At 34.2% G+C, this 27,478-nt stretch overlaps 1 protein-coding gene across 1 annotated transcript in view; it reads right to left on the reverse strand.

Annotated features, from left to right (window-relative positions):
- UBR3 (ubiquitin protein ligase E3 component n-recognin 3) overlaps window positions 1-27,478 on the reverse strand; it is a 142,744-nt gene that overhangs the window by 88,267 nt on the left and 26,999 nt on the right. The window contains exons 2-8 of the mRNA XM_081143397.1: window positions 24,078-24,217; window positions 20,625-20,783; window positions 18,627-18,770; window positions 17,752-17,801; window positions 6,587-6,653; window positions 1,852-1,982; window positions 449-677 (exon numbers count right to left, since the gene is read on the reverse strand). Coding sequence (XP_080999523.1) covers window positions 449-677; window positions 1,852-1,982; window positions 6,587-6,653; window positions 17,752-17,801; window positions 18,627-18,770; window positions 20,625-20,783; window positions 24,078-24,217 — 920 coding nt within the window. The remainder of the gene's footprint in view (window positions 1-448; window positions 678-1,851; window positions 1,983-6,586; window positions 6,654-17,751; window positions 17,802-18,626; window positions 18,771-20,624; window positions 20,784-24,077; window positions 24,218-27,478) is intronic.

A 27,478-nucleotide genomic window follows, 5' to 3' on the forward strand; every position in this document is an offset into this window, starting at 1 on the left:
GTAAAGCCATATGATATTAATACCTGTAATCATTAAAACACATATTCTTGACATGTACACTGTGGAACACATTTTTATGTGCGTGTGTGTATATATATATATTTGTGTGTATATATGTATGTGTGTATATATATATGTGTGTGTATATGTATATCAAAAAAAATTACAGAAAATACCCCAAAATGTTAAGAAGTTATTTATGAATAACAAAACTACAGGTGATTTTAGGAAGCCAATACCTTATCCATCAAGTGACTGGGGCTCCTAAACTACAGGTGATTTTCAAGCTTTGCTTTAACTGTTACTGAAAATTTTCCAAAAATTTCTTTAACAAATATGTATTGTTTTATAATATTTTTAAAGCTATTTTTAAACATCTAAGAAGTTTTTAAGACTAGGGATACACAGTATACTAATAATAAAACTAGTGAAATAATTCTGAGTTTACCTTGTAGCTCACTTTTAATAAGGCAACTTTCCATCATGTATAATAGCACAGTGACCATAATATCCAGCAGCTGACATTCTTCTGTTACCTGCCTGGCCAGCTCCTCATTGCTGAACAACTGAACACTAATATGCACAATTCTGTTAGACATTGTGTCTGATTCATGACTTTTCTTCAGTGTTTTCATAATGAAAGCATAATGCTGAACAAAAGTTTTTGTAAAAGCAACCTATAAATTTTTTAAATAGAAAAAAAAGACACATTAGTTTAACTTTGACTTTTATAACACATTGTCCAATATATTACATTAACATTTTAAACTATTATTAGTTTGTAATAATGTGAAAGGTAATTGAAAAATAATTTCAATGATGACAGTAGACTTAAGTCACATTTCCCCAATTTTTGGAACATTAGCAAAATATTTTGAGGGTTAAAAAATGTTAATAGGCATTTTAAACTGTTAAAATTTTAAAGCAATTACTAGTTTAAAACACAGATTTTCACTATGCTCATAAATAAATCAATTTATTGTCAAAGTATATCTCTTTGTTCTGTGCTACCTGCTTTAACAACAAAATCTAAAGTCTCAGCTAAAAACTATCATAGATTTCATATAACTTAACAAGTGAGTCAATGTGATTACTCCAAAAGAAATACCTTCTCCTATTTGATCTGAAAGCTGACCACTAGTCTGACTAAATATTCTTTCTGTGTAACATATACATTTCCTCTGTTTTCTTAAGCGGGTATAAAGACACAAAACAACGGCATTATTAAAGTGTTACTCCTAAAGAGGCCTTATAATCTAGGCCATAAAAAGAACTACAGCATGATTCATTTTCATTTTCATACACTAGGCTGTGTCACATTTTGCCATAACTATATGGCAGTAACAGGTGAGTCCAGACACTGAGACTAGAGACTTCACCTCTACCTACATGTGTACATGAGTCAATAACTGTTCTGTATTTAACTTTATGACAAGCAGCTACTAATTCCATGTTTTCCTATGCTTAACCCCACAACCTAAATTCAGTTGCCCCCATTACACATTCTCATAGCACCTGTACCTCTCCTTCAAAGAATTTACAATATGTTGTTACAATTTGTAACAACATATTTATTTGTGCAATTGTGTTTATGTTTGTCCTGCAGCATCCCCTGTGGATCAAGTTCCATGCAGAAAGGCAACTCTCAGGAATTCCGCTTAATAGTGGTGCTTTGCTGCAATCTTTCATACTGTGCTTCTTCTGCAGGCCCTATGCTCTTTCATAGTGTTATATCAGTCCTCAGAGCTACAACACAATAAGCCACAGCTGAGAAGTATATTTTAAAATTTTAGTAAAGAAAAGACAAAGAATGGGGAGCAAAGTTCAGAAAGGGAGAAAAAATGTAAATACCTTATACTCTTGATCTGGAAGCATATTGAGTAAGAAAGTTACCATCTTCTGGGGGAATTCATATTTTATAGTCCAAAACAACAGTTCTTCTAGGAAACTTTTATGCTTCAAAACATCCATTATGGATTGATCTGCATAACAAAAAATTACAGTCTAATGATTTAAGTTCCTCATCTCATTTAAACCTTATTATAATTAATAACTCATCAACCTCAAACATCTAAATGTATCTAAATATTAAGGATATCTTTTCAATAATTAAATGATAAAACTGACAATATCAAGCTAAGTTTCTATAATCTCCACAGTATATAAATAACAAGATACTTAATCCTTATGTTTTAATATAAAGCAGTTACTAATAAAATAAGTAATTACTTGTCCTTAAACATAAATCATTTAACTAAAATTTCTACTAAGATTAATCTTACAAGAACAATATTCATAATACCTAATTTAAAATAGTAATATTGATTTCAAGCTAAAAACATACTATTAAGTACATAAAGTCCAAAGCTATCCAAATTTTTTAATTTTTAAAAAAGAGGGGAAATTTTTATAAATTCAATAATTTACCTACCTCTTCAAAATCATCCTTCATAACTCTGGCCAGTTTGGCTCAGTGGTTAGAGCATCAGCCCTCGGACTGAAGGGTCCCAGGTCTGATTCCGCCCAAAGGCATGTACCTTGGTTGCAGGCTCAATCCCTAGCCCCAGTGGGGACGCCTGCAGGAGGCAACCAATTGATGTGTCTCTTTCACATCCATGTTTCTCTCTCTCCCTCTCTCCCTTCCACTCTCTCTGTAAAAGCAATGGAAAAAATTTCCTCAGATGAGGAATTAAAAAAAAATTACCCTTCATAAATGAAATGTTAACTTCACTAGGGAAAATAATTACTAATGCATTATTTACTGTAATATACAGAAGCATTTGCTTTTTTCTAGTAAAAATATACCAGGAGAAATACAAAGGTGTTATATATGCTTATTTGCACTGGACTCAAGATGCCCTCTTTTTAATAAAAGTATTCAAAGGGAGATAAAATTATCTACTGGAAAGCCTTTTTCTAAGGCCAAGTGCCACTCCTTGAAGGCTAGGCTATCTGTTGCTAATCTCTGAATCCTTGCCACACCTAGTCAACAGAAAGTTCTCAACATGTATATGATTTACATGTTGAATATTTTTAATAATTTAGCTATCACTTTCTCTAATTATTTTCCCTAGAAAATTCTGACTATTAATCTCTGTTGGAGCAAAAAATCTTGGGCTACTGCTCTGAGTCATCATCTCTATATAAGGAAACCAAAAGGACATAGCAAGTGTCAACTGTGAATGGACTGGTTCAGTGATGGTGCTTAAACAGGAACTGGAACTAGATGAGAAATTTGAACAAAACAGTATCACATGCACCAAAATACGAAGGTACAGTCATAACTACATTATAGTTCAAGCTGTCGTGCAGGATAACCTTGTAGAGTTTTTTCGATTAACCCTACCCAATTTCACAGTTCTTCTATGATAATGTGTTCCTACCACATCTCCCTCAGATAATGAGTCTAAAAGGGTAGCAGTAAATTCAGTATATCCTTGCTCTCTGATTCTTCCATAAAACATTCTGAGTTTAATAAGGCTTTTATTAGACCTAACTTGAACCCAATCTTTCCATTAGTAATTAATAACCCATTATTTCCAGAATAACTTTATTATTCTGGAGACACTATGATTTTAACTACAGCAAGACAAAAGTATCTACCAATCCCCTACCTAGCTCCCCTTCAATGGTGCTTTCAGTATAAACAATATGTAATGGGGTAAAAACATAAATACAGTTACACTATACATCCCTTTATTAGAAACTAAATAATTATTTCCCAAATCTCAGAATTTTCTACTTGTAACAAAGAAACTATTCCCAGGATATGGCAATGATTTAAAAACAGAAATAAGCCCTGGCCGGTGCTGCTCAATGGTTAGAGCGTTGGCCCGCACACCAAAGGGTCTTGGGTTCAGTCCCCATCTGGGTTGGGCACATGCGGGAAGCAACCCATCAATGTGTCTCTCTCACATCAATGTTTCTCTCTCTCTCTCTCTTCCCCCCCACTCCCTCCCTCCCTTCCACTCTCTCTAAAAATCAATGGAAAAATATCCTCAGGTGAGGATTAACAAAAATAAAAAATAAAAACAGAAATAAACCAGTCTTGCAAGAAATAAGGTAAAATATATTCAAAGACACACAGTAACAGATTCAAATCCAAAAAGTAATAAAATTAGGACCCAAGTGAATCATATGGCAGGAATGTAAAGATTATAATTAAAAATTAGAATATAATCCACAGCATATTGCTGAAGCCAATTTAATTCTCACAATTCACTGGCACTAATATGATTGAAAATTTCAGACTACAAAAAAAATAAAATCCTCACAGATAAGTGTTTTTTAATGTATTACAAAGCTGAACAAAACTAGTAGCATTAATCTTAGAATGCATAGCTATGACTCTGCAAGATCACATTAGCCAAATGAAAAGCTACCATAATACTATATGTCAAGCATTTAAAAGGAAAGATACATTAACTTTGTTTCAAATAAGTAAAACAATCCAAATGCACCATTAAAGTTCTGGTTTCTACTAAATGTAAATAGCTACAGTTATGTAGAGTTCAATTTTTTTCACCTTCAAACACCACCCTCCAAAGAAACCTCCCGCAAGTCTTCATAATTGTTGTTAAAATAGGTGATGTCAAATCTCCCAAGATATTTAAAGCACAAGTTAAGTGCTTTTTATGTGTTATGTTACAGAAATATGGTTAGAAATGCTTAGTTACATATGACTATGTTTAAAATCTTGATTAAATTGTCATGACTTGTGCAGTGCCTAAACTACCTTAAGCCAAATTTTAAAAAGAAATTTTTGAAGAATCAGTATGTGATGTAAATGTATGAGTAAGGTAAAAATTTTAATTAAAACAGTAGAGTCCAGACTGCAACTCACTATCCTCGATAATCTTGTTCATGTTAGCAATAGCATGTTATGCCTCAATTTCTTTATCCTTAAAATTTAGGTTTTGAGAATAGGCAGTGATGTGTTCAGCACAGTGCCTCATCTCTTGCTTATCATTATGTATTTTATTTTCAGCTCACTTTCAAACTGTTGAACAAAATAAACCACTCCCTGGACTTCAGATATTTTCAAAAGCAACAGTCACTTTTTTAAAACATGAGGGGTTCTACTAATTCAAAAAGCCATTTCTTCCATGTACATATGTAAACAAAAAATGGTAACTGGTTGACTACTTCTTACCATAGAAAAAGAAAGAGAAGACAATCCAATCCCAAATTTGAAAAAAATTCAGGATAAAAGAAAACAAACTTCAACTTTAAGTCTGCATAAAAAGTGCCTTTAGCCAGAGTTTGATCAGGCTGAAGAAAACAATGTCCTCTTAAACCATAACAGGTATTTTCTGGGCATCCCTAAAGCTTAAACTCAAGCATAAGTCTGATAATCTGCTCCAACTCAAATGTGTCTCAAGGGCTCAGGCAAAAACGTGGACAACTCGAGTAAGTCAAAAGGCCAGGTAGCCATATGGGCTTCTTCAGGCTTCACTGATTCTCTGCTGAGCCAGGAAGAAGGGGAGCATGTCTGTATGTGTGCATCCTGGAGTGCAGACTAAACTTCATGCCCTTTGCTAGTAGCCCACAAGTTAAATGCAGCAGCCTAAATAACTAAGAACACTTACAAAATGAGCCTCAACTGAAACTACCTGCTTGCTCCACCTTTCCAAGCAGTCCTAAATATCCCACAAGATATACTTAATCAGCACCAGAAATAAGGATCTTCTTTTCATCAAATATTATTTTAACCTCTGGAGACTCTAACAGACCATATTAACCCAAACAATAGACTATGTTAAACTTTTGACCATGGCAAAAATCCAAAATGCAGGCTGACAACTAAAAACAAGTACTCAAGAAAAGCTTTCAGTGACGGCCAAAAAACATAGTGGTTATGAGCTCAGGCCCTGGGATTTGAATTAAGGATCTACCTCCCATTAGCTGTGATCTCTAACATGCCTCCATTTTCTAATTCATAAAATAATAATAATAATAACCTGCTTCATGTGGTTTTTTTGAGAATTAAATAAAACAACACATGTGAAGTGCTTAGCATATGTCTAGCATATACAAAGGTTCATAAGTATCATGCATTATTTTATTACTAATCTATTCCCTCACTATAGCATATCTACTTCCTCCTTTGAGTGAACATGTATTAAGTCTTCACTGATCCCTTAATATGTTAAGTGCTAATCTTCCCATTCATTCTCATATTCATTAATTCACATTCTTTCTCTCACTCACCATCTCCATTTGTCATTTTCACTCTAGAAAATGCATACCCCAGATTATAAAAAAGATGTAAACCGAACTAAAACTTTACACCTAAAACACTAGCTCCAAATCAAAGAATCAATGAGAAGACTTACATTTTTTTGGCTCAAATATGATAATGAACATTTTATTAAAAAAACAAATAACAAAATACCAATAGTAAGGGTTTTACTTGCTTTTGAGGTTCTCCACAATCACTCCTCTAACAGCTTCTTCATTATTGGACAAAATAACATAGCTCTCCTTTCAAACACCTTTGATGTCAATATGGCTGGCCAATCAAGTATTCTTAGTGATTAAGCACTTTAAGAGCTTTTTATACAAGGTAAAAATAAAATATAAATACCTTTGGCACTACTGCTTAGTTTGACCCTCTTTCTCTTTCCCAGACCTTGACTCCCATCCTGATCCTCCTGGAGGAAAACAAAATCAGCATTACAATAATGCTATTCATGAATTTATATATTTTACATAAATATAGGTATGCTTATAAATGATTAAATATGTAATATAGTCAAGCTATAGTCACTCTTACATATTATTAATCAACACACTTTACTTTTATGTATTTGCTATAGTACCTTATAATGCTGCTAATTTCTATTAAAATATATAATGAAAATCCTTAGTATAAAATACAAGAGCTCTTAAACTTAATCTGTTCTTCTACTGCAAAGTGCCAAAATAAAAATTTTCCTAACCTTAATGAACAAAGAAGCTAAAGGGGAAAGGAAGCAGATTAGCACAGGAAGAAAAGAGAGGAGGGAAAGAGGGCCAAAACAATGAATAGAGAAAAAGGTTCTGAAGGTCTAAGGCAAACAAAAGCCATAATCTATACCTGGGAAGATCATTTGGATGCTCAGGCAAACATCGTGGAGTGGTCTGAGGCAGTCTCAAGAGATGGTACACTGCACCACAACAAGAGAGAGGAAGCTAGGGCACCGAGACAACGCAAAGGGAGGAGGAACAGAGGAAGCAGCCTGCTGCCAGTGAGACCAAGGTGAGCCCAAGGTGAGCCCAGGGGTGTGCCTCTTAGAGAGGGAGCCCTGGGCACAGGTGCACACTTCTAATTTTCTTTAAAATGTTGCTGAAAAGGCTCTTGCTGTCTTTGTAGCTGAGTTCAGGGATTTTCCCCCTCCAGCTAAATGTTATGATTGTACTCTAATTTCACAGCTCTCCTAAACTAGGAAAAATTGCATATGAATCCAAAACTTCCATGTTATACTATCTTTTCCCTATTTTCCAAACATATGTGAGTGAACTGGTATTATAAAGACATGTGTGGTAGTATTTTGGCATATAGTCTGTTGTGCTAACATTGGTGTTGGTGGCATGTTAGAATTATAATACAAATTCCCAGATTTCTCACATTGAGCACATCAAATCTTCAAAGCAGAAAAGTAGCCTCAGCTTCATGTTGGTGTTCTATCTACTAGTATAGCTTCCTTGGCCTACATACCAGTCTTAACTTCTGGTTTCTGTCAAGTCCAGCATCAGTCCTCAGGGCCAAGTCTGAGGTTTTCCAGAGCTACCACTTAGCTTATTCATTCAACATTTACTGAGCACTTCAATACACCCTCTCCCTGTTAATCCCCACCATTGCCCAGGTTTCCATGGCAATCTACCAGGCAGCAGGACTGACAGTCAAACTACTCCTCCTCTGTCACCCTTACCCTTGCCATTGGAGAAACTCAACCAGAATGAAATTCAGAACCTTAAAAGACAGAAAACAGCCCTGTACTGTGTGGTTCAGTGATTAGAGTGTCAGCCCAAACACCAAAGGGTCATGGGTTCGATTCCCGGTCAAGGGCACATACCTGGGTTACTGGTTTGATCCCCAGCTCCAGAAGGGCGTGTGGGTGAAGCAACCAATCAATGTGTCTTACATTAATGTTTCTCTCTCTCTCCTCTCTCCCTCTTCCTCCCTCCCTTCCACTCTCTCTAAAAATCAATGGAAAAAATATCCTCAGGTGGGGATTCATTTTTAAAAAAAGCCCAGGCGGTGGGGCTCAGCAACTGAACATCAACCTATGATCCAGGAGATCGCAGTTCGATTCCCGGTCAGAGCACATGCCCATGTTTCGGACTCGATCCCGGGGAGGGGGGGGGTGCAGGAGGGAGCCAATCAGTGACTCTCCCATCACTGATGTTTCTGTATCTCTCTCTCCCCCCCTTCCTCTCTCTGAAATCAATAAAGACATATTAAAAAAAAAAAAAAAAAGACAGCAAACAGCCCTGGCTGGTGTGGCTCAGTTGGTTGAACATCATCCTGTGCACAGAAAGGATGCCAGTTCAATTCCCAGTCAGGGCACATACCCAGGCTGTGGGTTCAATCCCCAGTTGGGGGGAGAGGCAGTCAATTGATGTTTCTGTCTCACACTGATATTTCTCTCTCTCTCCCTCTCCCTCCTCTAAAAACAAAATCAATGGAAAAACAAACAAAAGAACCAAAATGACAGAATACAGACACAAGAATGCAAAATCATGCCACAGGGCCCAGGGGATTGCAAAGTTTGAGATTTTAGCTAATAGCCATTTATGAAACTGTTCTCCCAGCCCTGAGAGAAAAGATAAATCTGAATAAACTATATTATATCCCAGGTTAGGATTACTTCATTATTTTAAATATAAATTTCCTATGAAAAGAATATCCTTAATCAAGCAATAGTCATGAGTATACAAAGTTCTATAAATTTCTCAGCCTTATAGTCTAAAGAACAAGTAAAATTAGCCATGCAAAGGAGAACTTCATTCCAAAATAAGAAGACAGCATAAGCAAAGGCACAACAACAGAACTCTGTAAACACGGACCAGTGAGGTGGGCTGGACATCACAGTAAATATCAGCCACAGCTAGGAAAGAAGATTATCTCCATCTAAACTAGTGAGAAAATGGGTACTCTTGTACACTGCTGCTGACAGGATACAGTAGTACAATTTTCCTGAATGGCAACTTGTCAATATACATGTCACAAGTCTTTAAAGTGTATTTATCATTGGATCAGAAATTTCAGTTCTAGGAACTTATCCTAGAGAAATAATCCAACAAGTAAATAGGAACTATATGCATAAATATTCATCACATGTTATCTATAATAGGAAAGGAAGAAAGAAAGGGAGGGAGGGAGGAAGGGAGGGAAGAATCTATCCCTTGGCTTCCAATAATAGGAAACTAGGTAACTAAATTATAGTACACCTGTACCCTATGTAGAAAAACAATGCTAGAGCTCTAAATTCACTGTGACCAGATAGATGTTCAAAAGCTATTATACATGAGAAAAAGTATATAGAGTATAAAACCATTTAGGTATTGGTAATATAAACAAATAAAATCTGTTAAAATATACTCATTACAGATGTTCAAAACTACCATTAGTGAAAAAAGCAGGGTATAGAATAGCATGTACAGCATGAAACCATTAAAATATACTATATATGAGGTGGGCAAAAGTAAGTTTACAGTTGTTCATATGAAAAATAATACAATAACAATAAATAAGAATAAGAATAAACTGTGTTTTACAAACTCACAACTGTAAACCTACTTTTGTCCACCCCTGTATAAAAATATGTTAGAGCCTGGCCAGAGTGGCTCAGTGGTTAAGTGTCGACCCATGAACCAGGGGACCATGGTTCGATTCCCAGTCAGGGTACATGCCCAGGTTTCGGGCTCAATCCCCGGGGTATGCAGGAGGCAGCAGATCAATGACTCTCATCATTGATGTTTCTATCGCTCTCCCTTTCCCTTCTTCTCTCTGAAGTCAATTTTTTTTTTAAATCTGTTAGAATATAGATATTTACAGTAAATCACCTCTAAGTGATAGAATAATAGGTAATTTTTGTTAATATCTATTTTCTCTTTACTCAATAATGAATATGGGTTATAGCTCTAAGTCAATATTTTTAAATACTAGTTCTGATTTCCAATCCTAATTGCAACAATCTGCTCAAGATAATGGACAACTGTGTTATCTATTACAAGTTCCATATTTTTATTTTGAGAACAATATTTTTAATGAATAGAGTACTTTTCAGATGTGGGAATTTTAGGAATTAAAGAAGATGAAACTAAGCAGTTATCCTGACCACAGTGCTCCATCCTACCCCAAATTCATTATGGGAAGCTGCAGTTCTTCCCTATTTGTCCATGAAGAAGCAGTACAGAACCCTCGGAGAAGATGGTGGTTCAAAAGGAAAAACGAAAGGAAATAAACCAAGTACAATCTCAGTCCAGACATGATTGTTCAGCTCTCAGTAACATTTTCCAGACCTTAATTAGTCCATGGGCAGAATAATAGAAAACACTGTTACATGTGTTTCAGGCACAAACTATGTATATAGGTCCAAAACGAGATTTAAAAAAACAGATTTGAACTCTAAGCCTCAAAAATCAACAGATGGTTTCTCAAGACAAATAACTTTTCTTTCTTTCTTTGGTAGATTTACTATACATATTTTAAAAATGTGAGCACTACAAAAAGAAGTCAGATTAAAACAATACCCAAAGAAGGTTAATACAGAATACAAAAGGCTAAAAGGAATAATTAACATATCAGGTTATCAACGTAAAATCCAAAGGAGATCTTGAGAGATTAGAATAAAATGAAACTGTAATCTGAAATTGTTTCTTTAAATCAACCCTATAAGTACAAACAGAGAAAGAGCTCTAACCTGTCAGCTGTAAATTTGAAGAGGGAAAAAAAAAATCCTAGACATTTCATTTGACTACTGAAGCCAACAGTCTAGTGTAGCTGCTAAAAGGCCAACAAAAGCCTTAGGCCTTAACAAAGGCACAGTATGCTTATTAAAAGATGTCCCATGATGGTACACTGAATCAGATCATAAATTATTAAAAGGAGTGAATAAGTAAAAGAGGTATGAACAGCAAAGAAAATTAAATAACTAAAGCTAAATGTTTAAAAGGATGTTATATGGAAGTAAAAATAAAAATCATTCTGGAGAAACAAAAAACTATGTGAAAATTACGATTTTTAGCACAGTACTGAGAAGAACTTCCTAGTAATTAGAGTTATCAAACAAAGGAACAAGTTGCCTCTTAAACTAGGTAAGCTCCCTGCCACTGGAAGTGTTTAGAGAGGCTTACCAATTGTCAGGAATGTTGTATAAACAAGTCCTACACTGAAAAAGAAATACATTAGATATTTCTAAGATCCTTCCCACACACATTTCTATGGTTCCCCACCCCAGCCTTAACCACTAATGTAATTTATGATAACAAAATTAAACCTTATACCTCCAAATCACTTAATTTTCTTTTACCTATTCATTTATGAAAAGCAACTCTGACTTTCACTTTTAATAATCCTCCTGTGGGTACAAGTTTCAACAAATTAGTTTTAACTGTTCATTTGGATTCTGTCTTGAATAGAGGAAAAATACTGAGAACACATCTACACAATAACTTATTTTATTAAGTAATTATTTCTCAGTTATGTAAAAGAATGCAGGAAAAAGACCAGAAATAAACAAGCAAAGTTTTTTTTAAAGGGTTGCCTCTGGATTGTACAGCTGAAGGTAAATGTTTTCTTTTACAACTTTTTTCTATTTTTCTATTTTTTCCACAGTACACATTCATATTTTTATAGTTTCACGGGGGGGGGGGTGTTTTAAATGACACTGCTTATGGCAATGGCACAGTGAACAAGATAATCTTGCCTTGAAAAGTTATCTTGATCTAAAAGACCTTATTTTCTCTGAGAAACTCTCTAATTAGACCCATGTATATACAATACTGGAGATAATTTTCTTTTGAAATGAATTATCTGATGGTTACAAATAAATCTAAACAAAAATGAATAAATGTATATTTAAATTTAAAAATATCTCAAAGTTAAAATGTGCTCTTCTTTTTCTTTTTGGTTCTACACAGAACAAATGTTCTACTGTTACTTCATATGAGGTACACAAAAAAGAATTAGTAGTGTGAAGAATGTTGTGTATAAATAGCACTGCTGAGTACACAGTGTCCTGTTACTCTAGGGCCAGTGGGGACAAATATCTGACACAACTTGTATGAATAAAATTAAGTAGACTATAATATGTATACTCATTCAAATAAAACTCTTTGCAAATAGAAAGAAATCTTGTTGCAGCTATAGTTTCAAATCTGTTTGTCATTTTTTAAAAGAAGTGGTAAATCTTTGCAAATAGAAAGAAATCTTGTTGCAGCTATAGTTTCAAATCTGTTTGTCATTTTTTAAAAGAAGTGGTAAAATTAGATTACCTCTAGGGTCTCTTCCAATCCTAAATTCTAAGTTACAACATTTTTTTGTTAGAATTCTCTCTATGTAATCACTGAGATGTCACTACCCTCTTCTCATCCTTTCTTCCTTTTTATATAATATGTTACATTACAAGAATGAAATCACGAAAAGGGCTTGCTCAGTAATTCCATGGGCCGGTAGGATAAGGTCATAGAAATTCCAATCTTTAAAGCCTTATCCAGCTCTTCACTAAATTTCAAATATAAATACTAAAAGCAAACACACCATTTGTGCCTACAGTTGCAAAATAAAAATTCAATATGACTTTAAAAGTCCTAAATTTTTTAAATGGCATAAAATAGGTATTTGTTCAAGAACATCTGTATCTGGATACTCTTCTATCACACTCTTTCCATCTGCCTTATCTCTAAATCTACTTCTCCTTTATTCTATTCTTTATTAAATTACTGTTTTTGCAGTTTTTATCATTTTAACTAATGTATGTAAAAAATGCTTTGAAAAGAATAAAAGTACAATACAAATTTAAAATATTAATGACATTAGTTTTTAAGTGAGTGGGTAGAAATTCTTTTATTTTCTCTCTAAATAAATCATTCTAAAACTCAACACACTCTTATTTATTATAGCCCCAGAGTTGTTGTTTTCATGTAGGTCACTGGTCCTAATAGAGTAATGTTTCCCATTAATAAAAGCAGAATACAATAGGACAGAAGACCCCCAAGAAAAGACTAGCAGAAGCATTATAATAATTTTATCATTTCATTATTAATTAAATTCAAAAGTGTATTTTGTTCCATAAGCTGCAATAAATGCTAGTAAAATTTTAGTTTATTCCCTTCTGTTTCACAAAGGTAAAGATCAACTTTTTTTTTTTTAAATCTTACAATCTTAATATACGTTTATATTCTCTTGATGTACAAGAGTAACTACTATACTTAAGGAAAACTTTAATTTTAATTAAAACTCTACAATAGCCATTTCTGGCTACTCTGGTATTTCATTATCATGTTGCAGTTTTTCCCAACACACAAGTACCACTGAAACAGATGGAAAAAATCTATAGTCAATTGTTGTTGTGTTAAAGCTATAATCACTAGTCATTACTGGATATCAAAAAAATCCAAGGAGCCCAGGCGGGCATGGCTCATCGGTTGAGCATCAACCCAGGATCCAGGTGACTGGGGTTCGATTCCAGGTCAGGGCACATGCCCCGGTTGTGGGCTCGATCAATGACTCTCTCATTATTGATGTTTCTATCTCTCTCTCCCTCTCCTTTCCTCTCTCTGAAATCAATAAAGATATATTTAAAAAATAAATAAATACAGTTATTTATGATTAAAAAAAAAAAAAATCCAAGGAAAACAATGGCAAATGAGCCCTAGCCAGTTTGGCTCAGTTATTAGTCGGCCCTCGGACTGAAGGGTCTTGGGTTCAATTCCACGCAAGGGCAAGTATCTCGGTTGCAGGCTCAATCCCCGGCCCCATTGGGGCTCCTGCGGGAGACAACCAATCGATGTGTCTCTCTCACGTCGATGTTTCTTTCTTCCCTTTCTTCCTTTCTTCCTTTCTTTCCTTTCTTTCCTTTCTTTCTTTCTTGCTCCCTCTCTCTCTCTCTCTCTCTCTCTCCCCCCCTTCCACTCTCTCTCCCCCTTCCACTCTCTCTGAAAAAGCAATGAAAAATATATCCTCGGGTGAGGGTTTAAAAAAAAAAGAATGGCAAATGTCACATCCAGTTTGTGGAAGTTTTAAAACATGTTTACAAATTATTTGACAATCCTCCCATTGAGAGGTGGGATCTATGTCCCCTCCCACTGAATCTGCGCCCACCTTAGCAACTCATTCACAACTAATGGGACACAGTGGAAGTGACACTATGTCACCTCCAAGGCTAGCTCAGAAAAGGCTCTACAGCTTCTGTTCTTGTGCTGCACACCCTGGAAGAAGCCAGTGACTATATAAGAATTCCAACAACTTTAAATCACCAGGCTGGAGAAGCCACATGTAAGCACTCTGGTCAACAGCTAGCTGAGCTCCCTGACAGCATCAACTGCCAGCCCCGTGTCATCAAATCTCTATGTCAGCTAAGCCTCCAGATGACAGCAGTTGCAGCCAACAACTAACTGGAATCACATCAGATAACCCAAGCAAAAACTGCCCAGCTGCCCTTCCCAAGTTCCTGTGTCATAAAATTGTGAGCAAAATAAAATGGCAATTTTAAGCTAAAGAGTTTAGGACAAATTTGCTGAACAGTAATAGTACTAAGAACAGTGGCTTATTCACTTTACAGAAAAAACTCTAGACTAACAAATAAGAGACCTAATGTCAATTTCCAATTCCACCACTAACTAGAAGAAATTCACTAGCCTGAATTTTATGGAATTCAACTTCCTCGTCTACAAATTAGTTAGGCAAGATGGACTTTAAGGCCACTTTAAGCTCTAGCATTTTTAATTTTTATAACCTTCAAACTGCCTCCTCTTAATTCTCATTTTTGCTTTGTTATATGACATGACTTTTCTATTTCTAACTCAAGATTTGAAAATGTGTTCAGAACCAAAAAACAAAGACTTTGTAGTACGTAAATCAATAAAACAAATTAATATGTTTTTGTATAAAAAAAAATTATGATCACAATCTTAAAACAAAATTTTCTGACTTTATCACTAAAACTCTTCTATGATTGCCCCGGGTAATAATCTTATCTTTATACTTTTCCATACTTTTCACTTTAAATATTTGTGTGTGACTTTTATAATCAGAAAGAAATACAATCTATAAAAATTCAAAATATGCATACTCTGTAACCTAGCAATTCCACAACTTAGAGAACTATATGCACATCTGCCCAAAAATAAGTGTAAGCATTACCTTCAAATATAAAAACTGAAAATTAAGAAAATGATTGGATAAACTGCAGTTTATTCATATTTCACAACACTATACAGCAGATGGAAAGAAAAGAGTACTGACAAAGATGGATTAGCACAATACATTATACAGGAAATAACAGAACACAAAATAGTATAACTTTTTTTATTTACACACGCGCGCGCACACACACACACACACTATACATTTCTAGAAGCACATAGTTATTCAACTACAAAGAAAATGGTCTGTCAAGGACATCCCAACTATTAACTCTAACCCAGAGAGGGGCTGGTATGGGGGCAGTAAAGAGGGGATTTTTATTTTACCTGAATTGTCTGGTAAAACAACTACCATGTATTCATTCCTGCATTATTTAGTTAATTTTTAAATATAAACTTCATTACTTTTAAACCATGCTTTATTAAACTAATTCTTCTGGAAAGATGATCAGAAATATCTATAATATGACCCACAAGAGTTCAAAAATTCAAATACTTGAACCGCTTCTACACATAAAGGACTAGGACAGAAAACATTTCTCAAGAGCCTAATTTGTGTCTGGTTCATGATAGCTGCTTTACATGTTATCCCATTTAATCCTAACATTAGAATTATCACCATTTTCTTCGTGAGGAAATTGATGTTCAGAAGTTATGCCCGGCCGGGCGTGGCTCAGCGGTTGAGCGTCGATCCAGGATCCAGGCTATCGGGGTTCAATTCTCGGTCAGGGCACATGCCTGGGTTGCGGGCTCGATCCCCAGTCGGGGGAGTGCAGGAGGCAGCCAATCAATGACTCTCTCATCATTGATGTTTCTATCTCTCTATCCCTCTCCTTTCCTCTCTATGAAATCAATAAAGATATATATATATATAAAAAAAAAGAAGTTAAATAACCTGGCAAAAGCATAGTGATATTATGAGACAAGATTAAACTCAAGTCTCCCTAACTCTAAATCTGAAGTATCTCTTAAAGAAAAACTAAAGTAGATATTCCTCAGGCCACTTCCAACTAAACAACTCTATCTCAAATTCTTAAGCTTTCAAATATCCAAATTACCCCATTTTTATTCCACTTAGAAAATATAATACATAAACTATAAAAAGTGCTTTGAAATAAACTAAGTTATCACCAGCAAAAAATATTTACTATGATATTCACACTGAGCCATAATCATAATTAAGGAACAAATGATTATATATAACACAGAAGTTGCTGAAACAAAGAATCTAAGAGGAATACGGAGAGAAGAAAGGACCTAAGAAGGACAGATTAGAAGTAATAGTAATGAACAAAAACCATATTTCAAATCCTCTGATATTCCCCCAGGAATTACTTTCAGAAGATATTTAAAAGCTCCTCCACCCATGCATACAAAAGGATCTCCTTCTAGCACCCTATCATAAAATATGGTATTGTTGCAATGTACAATTAAAATCTCTGTTAGCAATTTAAAAGCTAATCCGGAGAGTTTAGGCCAAAACAAAAACAAATGTTACTTCTTTCCTAGACACAGGAGAAAAATATCTGTGTTAAAAATCAGTTTTCCACATGTCCAGAAATCAAATCCAATTCATGAAAATAAAGTAGAACTGTTAGCAAGGCTGTTGGATACATAATACTAGGTATGCTAAAATAATATGAAGGTTTTAATCAACCATATAAGTACAAACATAAAATTATAGATTTTTCTAGATGATATCAAGATATTTAATTTTAATAAAGTGCTTTGTAACATCACTAAGCCACTTTATTATGTAATACTTTTCTAAAGTTTCTACTGGCAATAGATACAAGTAGAAACTCCTTTCCTATCTGCCTGGCTTTAGTCAAGGACATGCACATACACCCATTATATTCAATTTAGTATTCCCAGATCTTGCCTCACCACAACAGTAATGTTATAAAGGACTTACTAGAAATATTTATTAATAAACACTATAAAAATTGAAATTTCAAATTAACAGTCTATTTCCCAGTGCATTGCTCTTTTAAATAATCCTTGACATATTAGGAGTAACTTTATTAAGAGATTAGAAAAGCAGTCACATTTCATAATCTTTTAATAAATTACTCTAGACTTCACTAAATTTCTTAGGACAATTTCATTGCACATGTAACAGCAACTTGGATAAATTTGGGGATATCTTCCAGGGAGAAATCTCTATCTCTTTCTCCCATTTCTAAACTGTTAAAAGAGAAATGAATTATAATCAAGTAAAAATCTAGTTGTAGTAGTCCTTGTTCTGTCACTAAGTAATTGCATGATTGTGGCTAAGTTATTCCATTCTGAGCGTCTGTGTCCTTGCTTACAAAATGAAGATAATATCCACAAATCTGTACAGTTTTAAAATTTTTTAAATTCTATTTTTAAAAAGTTTTAAATGTTAAGTCTCACCTCATCTGAAGAATCTAGTTGTCCCAATGTCCCTGTTGCACCTGCAAAACCTTTAAAAAGGAAAAAAAAAAAGTTGCCCTTCATAGTTGCTACATAACGCTTTACTTTAAAATTATTTTGCTACATAACAATATCAAAGGCTAAGTTTTATTCTATTAAGGCACCTCATTCTAACAGTTACCCTGGCAGAGTTTCACATTTATCTTTAATAAATTCAGACCTAATACTTTATACTTTGATAGGAAATCCCCAGTGAAAATTCAAATTTAATCATTGCAAATGGTGTTTCAGAAGTATCTCTATTTATGCTTTCCCTTTTCATTGGATTTACTAAGGTGACACTGATTAACAAAATTATATAGGTTTCAGGTGCACAATTCTACAGCACATCATCTGTACACTGTATTGTGTGTATGTTCACCACCCTGAGTCAAGTCTCCATCCATCCCCATTTATCGTCCCCCTCCTCCACCCGCCCCCCCAATCACCACACTCTTATCTGTATCCATGAGTTTTTTCCTTCTTTTTTCCTCAATCCCTCCACCCCCTATCCTACCCCCCATCCAGCCTCTCTTTTTAGTTTTAAACCATGGTTTACTAAAGTTCTAGACTACTCTTAAATATAACTGCTACATTTTTTTTTACTAGTTAGAATCAGAGCCTTAATAAACTAACCAATTCTTTAAGAAAAATGCTTTCCCTTCTTTGACTAATCTATTCTTTCTTGCTTCTAAACTTTTACAACTTTTATTACTTTCCTTACAAAGAATGACACATCATTTAAATTTATCCAATAATGAGTAAAGTTTGAAGGTTGTTGCTTTTTGTTTTAACACAGGAAAGTTACCATTGCCAAATTAAATATTTAGACAAACCTTGAACTGCCAGAGTGCTAGTGCCAGCAGATGGCTCCTGTATACCATATACAAGTTTATCCTCAGGATAGGTAAGTCCAGAGCTCTTCAAAGCTATAAGGTACTTTTCATGACTTTTCTTTGCACAAGCATTTTCTCCAAGATCTAAAATAAGATAAAAATATTCCATTTGAAATATAAGTACAGTCAACTCTGTCATATATATATATATATATATATAGTAAATATTCTAATGAAGGGAGAACCCTAGAATGAATGATATAAAATAGCTTCACACCTTTTTGTGCTCATGTTTGGCATTAACAATCCCAGAATGTACAGCACATTTATAACAAATAATGAAATCTACTAAGTAACTAAACATCAAAAATATGCAGAGATTATATGCAAGGCACAGAGGGTGCAAAGATTAATAAAGCATGATTCCTGCCTTCAAGGAACTTGAAAATTAGTGGTAGAGAAAGGCAGATAATATGGTAAAAGACAGTTATGTAGCAGACTTTACCATTTGGTTTGATAACCTGTACTCTCATAATACTGTGCAGCCAACTTAGTCAAAGCAGAGTACTTAGAACAGGCTTCCTAAAGAAGACAATGCCTGAGTGAAATTTTAAAATATTACAACTGAAATTACTGTTAATTCCTGTTTTACTAGGCTTTTTATTATCACATTTAAGAAATTAAAAGTATAATTTCTACAGAAGTGTCAGTTAAAACAGCCTGATCACCTAGAACTTATGAAGGTTTGGTTTTACACTTTTGTAAAGAACAAATCTGTGGAAAGCCTAAGTTTCTCAAAAGGTCCTCTAAACTGACAATCTCCATACTCTATCTTCCTTGCAAATACTGTCAGGGTTTTAGGCCTCATTAAGGCTGACCTAGACTAGCCCTTACTCTAAGGTTTAGCCTTCTGTTTCAGCTAGATGCCTGGAGTATTAGAAGGACTCTCTGGTCTAAATGGACTCAACAATATCAGGTTTTATAACTTAAACTCTACATTATTATAATATCCTAGCCATACAACTCAAAAGTTTAGAATAGCAAAGATAAAAACAAAATTGGTTGTTGTTATTGTCTGAAGAAAGGAAGGAAGGCCTGGCCGGGCGTGGCTCAGCAGTTGAGCGTCGACCTGGGATCCAGGCAATAGGGGTTCAATTCCCAGTCAGGGCACATGCCCGGGTTGCGGGCTCGATCAATGGTTCTCTCATCATTCATGTTTCTGTCTCTCTCTCTCTCCCTCTCCTTTCCTCTCTCTGAAATCAATAAAGATATATTTTTTTAAAAAAAAGGAGCCCAGCCAGGCGTGGCTCAGTGGTTGAACGTCAACCTAGGATGCAGGCGATTGGGGTTTGATTCCCGGTCAGGGCACATGCCCGGGTTGCAGGCTCGATCAATGGCTCTCTCATCATTGATGTTTCTATCTCTCTCTCTCTCCCTCTCCTTTCCTCTCTCTGAAATCAATGAAGATATATTTAAAAAAAAAAAAAAGGAAGGAAGGAAGAATATAATTATGATTATGTCACATCAAAAGTTAGGAGACCTGGCCCAGCCAGTGTGTCTCAGTGGTTGAGCGTCGACCCATGAACCAGGAGATCACAGTTCGATTACCAGTCAGGGCACATGCCCGGGTTTCAGGCTTGATCCCCAGTAGGGGGCATGTGGGAGGCAGCTGATCAATGACTCTCTCATCACTGATGTTTCTCTCTCTCTCCCTCTCTCTTTCTCTCTCTGAAATGAATAAAAACATACTTTAAAAAAAAGTTAGGAGACCCGGGTTCTAATCTCAACTTCAAAATAAGTTAGTTGTAAGGTCTTAATAGTCACTTAATTTTTCTGGGGTTCAGTTTCTTCATTCATAAAATAAGAGGTATTCTTAATAACTTCCAGCTTTATGAAAAAAATCTACATTTTACTTTTAAGTTCTAAAATACACAATTTCTAATAATTATAGTAATATAAGTAAATTTTAACATTCTTCTACTCTAACACTTTACTCACCAGAAGTCAGATCTTTGTAGTTCTGTTGGTTTGTCAAAACCTGAGTAAGAACAGACCGCATTGCTCCTCCCATTTTAGTTAGATCTTCTAAAAAGGAAATTTGAGGTTCCAAAAGCTGAAGGACTTTGTTAAGGTCTTTTTCTGATGGTACATCAGCTGCTAAATAAAAAACCACCATATAATTAATTTTCTTTAAAATATTTTGATAAGAATAACAATATTTTATTCTTTTAAAATTACAGTAACTTAGATAACAGTATTTTATAATCAGAAACATTACTGTAAGAACTCTATTTGGAAATTAGGTATCCACCCAGCACCCAGCCTAGGGTAGACTTGCTCAGGTATTCAGTCCCGTAAGAAAAGATTAATAAGGGAAAAGATGATGACAAAAGTATTAAGTATTTAATTTGTGTAAGAAGCATTCAATTTGAGAGCCTTACACTTCCAGATATAGAAATGTAATCATAAGATCATTTTAAAATTAGATAGTATTTAAGAAAAAGTTAACTCCCTAAAATAAAACAAGACCAAAATCAAATACCTTGAGAGTAGTATAGAAATAATAGCACAAAATTATGTCAGTTCTAAATTTAAACCTGTGTAGCAAATAACACATCCTTTATCATATTCTAAAAATACATACCAGTATTAGCTGGAGTCAAAGCAACTAAAATGAAAAAGAACTGTTTTCATAACAGTATGGAGGTTCCTCAAAAAATTAAAAATGGAGCTGCCGTTTGATCCAGTGATTCCACTCCTAGGAATGTACCCTAAGAATCCTGAAACATTCATCAGAAAGAATATATGTACCCCGATGTTCATAGCAGCACAGTTTACAATAGCTAAGATCTGGAAACAGCCCAAGTGCCCATCAGTAGATGAGTGGATAAAAAGCTGTGGGACATTTATACCGTGGAATACTACGCAGCTGTAAAGAAGAAGAATCTCATGCCCTTTGGGACAGTATGGATGGACCTGGAGAATATCATGCTAAGTGAAATAAGCCAGGCAGAGAAAGACAAATATCACATGATCTCACTTATATGTGGAATCTAAAGAACTTAATAAACTGATGAACAGAATAGATTCAATGACATGGAAGCATTGTCAGAGGGAAGGGGGAGAGGGGGTGGGTGGAGGGGGAGAGAGTAGCCAAAGAATTTATATGCATATATGCACAACCCAAGGACATGGACAATGGTGGGGAGAGGGACTGGGGAGGGGGAAGGGACAGGGTGGAATGGCTCATTGGGGAGAAGAAAAAAAGAGAGAGAGAGAAAAAAAGAACTGTTTTCATAAACATGAATGTTTTTACTAAAACAATTTTAAAAATACCAGGCAACATATGCCTAGTAGAGAGAGAGGGAGAAAAGGGAAACTTGCACAGTAACTGAAAAAGAATATTTAAGAGGAAAACAGATGCTTTAAAGAAACTGAGGTCTAAAAGAAAGAAGTGAATAGAGAGATTTAGAGCTTAGCCATAATTGGTTAAAAGAAGAATGCATGTAACAGAGCTAAAAGGGTAACTGTGGGCTCAGGAAAGGGGACATCAATTTCACTCATTAATTCAGCATCTACTCCATGATAGCCACTGAGAAGCAAAACCAAGTAAGACATAGTTCCTACCCTCAAAGAACTAGTTCAAAGATAATCTGTGAATGAAATGCTACACAACTGAGTCCTGGGACCCAAACCAAAAACCTTACTTTCTCAGTAGAAAATTAATATTGTATATTATTCATCTTTATAGTCGCCCCCAATGACCTATGCAGTAACATAGAAGATATCTAATTAACCTTTGTTTTTGGCCCCTAGGGGTTCTAACACAAGTTCTGACATTGGTCTGAGGACTGTAGGGTGAAATAAAAAATGGAATTCCAGGCAACTATAAAAACACAAAATCTCTGAACTCCATTACCACAGAGTAGATCATTTTGAGTCTTTTCTTTAATTTTGAAGTGTTGTGGTTTTTTTTGCACAGACACAAGATATTAATGCTGAACACAAATGGTTATATAAGTTTGTAAAGCTCATCTTAAGACAAAAAGTGCTTCCATTCATTCCTTTATGGCTTCAGATAATGGTAACAAATAATTATCAAAGCTATGTATCTATGTTATCTACCTTTATAACTCCTAAATGTCACCATAGGAAAAAATAAACATAATACACTCTTGTTTGAATTCTTCTGTGATTATGAGAAATCATACAGAGGCAAGGTTAATAACCCAGCTGGTCTCTGGGCTCATTCCAAAGACAGAGTAGTTTGGAACTAAATCAAAATAATATTTATTTCTGTATTTTACAACATGTATTCTACAAAGAGTAGAAGTACTTATCAAAGGATCATATAATTTCCTAAAAATGTAGAAGAAAGTGTTCACTCACAATGAAGATAGCATGATAGCTTTAGGAATAATAAGGATGCTATGTAATATTTCTTCACACATTAAGGATGAGGGATAGACAGAAGATAAAAATGTGTGCCATAGTTTCAAATTAAATTTAAGATTATTTATAGCATTTATAGCATTAAATAATTTAAAACCTCTAAAAGTAATGCAAATTGCGGTCCCTTATCTGATAAAAATGCAAAATCAGTAGAAAAGTAAAAGACAACAAAAAATTAATAAATTTGTTTCATACCACTAACTGTTATCTATAATCCACAATGTCACACTGAGAACTTTGATAATACCTAAATCCAAATATTTAACTAAAGTATATTAAGAAAGATTGTGAATAAATATTAAAAGATAAAAAGGTTATCTATAATTTGCATGTTTCTTTTCTCTTTTCAACACTATCATGATACTTACACCCATATATTCTACCAGTAATATGAGAGTGAGCCATTTGACTTTCTCATAAGTTGTTATATATGAAGGAGAACAAATATATATAGACCTCTAAAAAATAGTGGGGAGGGGGCAAAGAGACAGATAACTCTATTAGTGAAAGAGTAGTTTAATCTTCTAAAAATCTAAGTTCAATTAAAACATTTCCAGGACTTCTTAATTCTGCTCCATCACAATATATCTGTATGTAAAGTCACTTTAACCCTATAAAATGATTATTTCCTCATATGCAAAAGGCCAATAAGTTTTATCAGAAACATCTTTGGGTGGGGCGGATGCAGGGTAGAGGGGATCAATGGGAGGGGAAAGGGGGAAATCTGTAATACTTTCAACAATAAAGATAAATTAAAAACAAAAAAACACACACATCTTTGATCCCAGGAGCACACAGTGCCAAACTGTGCCAACTACAATGTACCTATGGGGTTATTTAACTAATATTTAGTGTGTTTTTGTTTAATATTTCACAGTCATCTCATAAAAAATGTTAAGCAAAAAAATGGTATCTGAAAAAAATTCATCTCATTATTAATGCTTAACTTTGTAACCTGGAACTTAAAAAGAGTACTAACAAAGAAGAGATTAAACATACCTGGTTCATTATAGCCTTCTCTTAAGTACTGAATGAGACATAAAATAAATCTTGGAAGAACAAATTCAGACATCATCAATAAGTCTTTGGGGACACAAGGAATATTTGAACTTGATTTAATTTGATGCCTTCTGCAAAACCTGTAATATGAAAAAGAAAAAACAATTAATAGTGATGTCTAATCTACCAAGGATATAGTACTTCTGTTTACAATATCCATAAATGGAATGCAAGCCAACATCAAAGCCAATGTATTCTTCCTTTATAATTTTTAAGGCACCAAGTTAAAAGACTATATAGTTTTAATAGGTCTTTAGACAAAAAATGGCACTGAGGGCTATTTCTTCCCAATAAAAGACCATACTAATTAAGTTCCGACTATATTTTTAACTAATTATTACTTTCAAGCACTACCTTATTAATTCTATCCTTTATAAACCACTAAGTATAAATTGATCATTTCCCAAGAATTTGTATTCCTTAACAACTATTTCTAACTTATATACTTTATTTTAAAAGTTTATACACTTAAGTATATACATTTCAATTTTTATTTATACTCATTTTATTTTAAAGCATGATTAATATACTTAAGCAAAAATGAAGTACACTATTCTATATTCACAATCCAATAATCACAATTAAGATATTTTGTGACCAACCACAAAATAACCACATTAAACATATAAAATGTCTAGAAATAAACTTACTAAGAAGGGTGTAAAAACTATTTTAGCTGAAATATATAAAAGATCTGAATAGAGAAAACTGCATACCCAAATGGAAAATCCAATTTTTTTAAGTCAGTTCCATCAAACTTAATGCCATTAGATTTAAATCCCAATGAGACTAATTACAAACTAATTGTAAAGTACAAATGGAAGAGCATATGGGTGAAAAAAATCAGTACAAATTGAAAAAAAAATTGATGATGGTGACCTAGAACCTTAAAACACAGTACAAAACTATTATAATTAAAAATCTGTAGTAATGTTATAACATCAATGGACCACAATGGAGTCTATAAGTAGACTATGTAAGTTTGCAAGTTGAATATAATAAGTGTGGCATCTCAATTCAATGGGGAGAAAACAAGTAAATTGTTTTAGGACAAATGATTATTTAAATGCAGAACATAAATTTGATTTTTCTTACACCATAAGCAAAATATATGCCATACAGATCAAAATCAAATGTGAAGCCCTGGCCAGTGTGTTCAGTGGTTAGAGGGGGTCTCAGGTCCGATTCCCAGTCAAGGGCACATATCTGGATTGCAGGTTCGATCCCCACTGTCACATGTGGGAAGCAACTAACCATGTGTCTCTCTCACATCAATATCTATCTCTCTGTCTCTCTCACTCTCCCTCCCTCCCACTCTCTAAAAAAATCAATGATAAAAATATTCTCGGGTGAGGATTAACAAAAAAATAAAATGTGAAAAAAGTTACCAAGAAGAAAATAAACTACTCCCCTACATTATCTCAAGATATAGAAAATCTAAGACTTGAAACCAATACCCATAAAAAATAACAATTAAGTACATAAATCAAAAGCTTCTATGCAGAAGACAATTACAAACTAGAAAAAAAATTTACAATACATAAAAAAGATAAAAGATTAATATATATGATCTATGAATTCTCAAAATTGGATAACAATTTGATAGAAAAACAATTGGAAAACAATTTGATAGAAAAATCAGAGAAGGTCATGAACACTTCACAAAAGAAGTACTAAATAGCCAATAAACATGTGAAAAGATGCCCAAGTTCTCTAATAATCAAAGCAATGAATCAATCATCAAATCAGCAAATAAAACAATGAATAGCTTCCCATTTTGTATTCATGTGGCTAAAAACAGAATTAGGATAATTCTGTACATGTTGTTTCATAAAATGCTTTTTGTAAATAAAACAAGTATACTATGTCTTTTGTTTAAAAAAAATAATCAAAGCAATAAATTTCATTAAAGTAAAATATGAGGAACTAGAAAATGACCAGTTTGTGATACCTACTGAAATATTGATCCATGCAATGGAGCCACTAGAGAAAGGCTTGAGGGGAAATTTTTCACTTAGAGATAAGACTATTACATCCTTACCAATCTTAGTATGACCAGAAATGAAAAAAATCAGGCTCTGTGATATTTGTGAAGCACACAACACCATTTATGAAGTGTTCTTACTAAACAAGATTAATTTGAATGACATCACACCTCTAGAACTAACCTCTATTTATAAAGAAGCACAGGAGATAAAGGAACAAGTTAACACCACAAAAAAAGCAGCAGACAAATCATGAATGTAGGACATTATACAAGGCTTTGCTTGGGGCAATGAGCAAACAATGCAATGTGCAGATGATGTTTTATTGAGTTGTACACTTGAAACCTGTATGGTTTTGCAAACCAATGTCACCCCAAAAATTAAATGTAAAAAATAAAGAAAAGAAAAACACCAAAAAAAAAGAACATTCAACAGGTCAACTGGCTCAGTTTCTGCAACCTGTCAGTGGCAGGAGGAAAAAGGAGGCAGAAGGGCCACACTAGGTTAATATAGGCGAGAGACTCAATAACCACATGTACTATGTAACTGATTCTAAGAAAACCAACTTGAAAAAGGCATTTTTCAGACAATTGGGAAGCCTGATTATGAACTGGGTACTAGTTCAATAGATAATTTATTAGATGTGATAATGATGTTGTTTACATGTTAACAGATATTTGATGATAATAAGGAATTATTTTGTGTGGGTATGACAATAGCATTGTGTTTATCTTTGAAAAGTCTTGTTTTTTGGATATACCTATATAAATATTTACAGATGAAATGCTATAATGTATGGGACTTGCTTCAAAATACTCTGGTCGGGTGAAGGGAAGTAGGTAAAGGTATAGCAAGACAAGCTATGAGTTGTTAATTGTTAAAAATGAGAGACAGAGAGCTGGAATTTAATTATATTATGTTCATTAAACAGAATGTGGGCCATATCAAAGCCACTAACATACTCCTTTCAGATTTTTAAGGCACCAAGTCAAAAGAATGTAGTTTTAATTGGTTTTTAAAGAAATGCCACCGAGAGTTTTTTCCTAATAAAAGATCATACTAGTTAGGTTCGTTATGCTCTTTTATATGTTTGAAATTTTCTATGCCAAAAGGCTAAAAACTTTTTTAGAGAAAGGAAATATTCATTTTTTTAAAGATGAACACTGAAGCATGTCATGGTGAGGTAACAGTGTTTCCGATTTGCTTCAAAATACTTAACAAAAGGTAGAGGGAATAGAGGGAGTGAGGGGGAAAAAAAACTTCAGCAAAAAGAAAAAGGGCAAATAAAGCAAATGTGACAAAAATCTTAATAAATGTTGAGTATGGTGATGGGTATATGGAAGTTCAATGTTCTGT

This window comes from Miniopterus schreibersii (genome assembly GCF_964146895.1).
Source record: "Miniopterus schreibersii genome assembly, chromosome: 7".
Taxonomy (NCBI): Eukaryota; Metazoa; Chordata; class Mammalia; order Chiroptera; family Miniopteridae; genus Miniopterus; species Miniopterus schreibersii.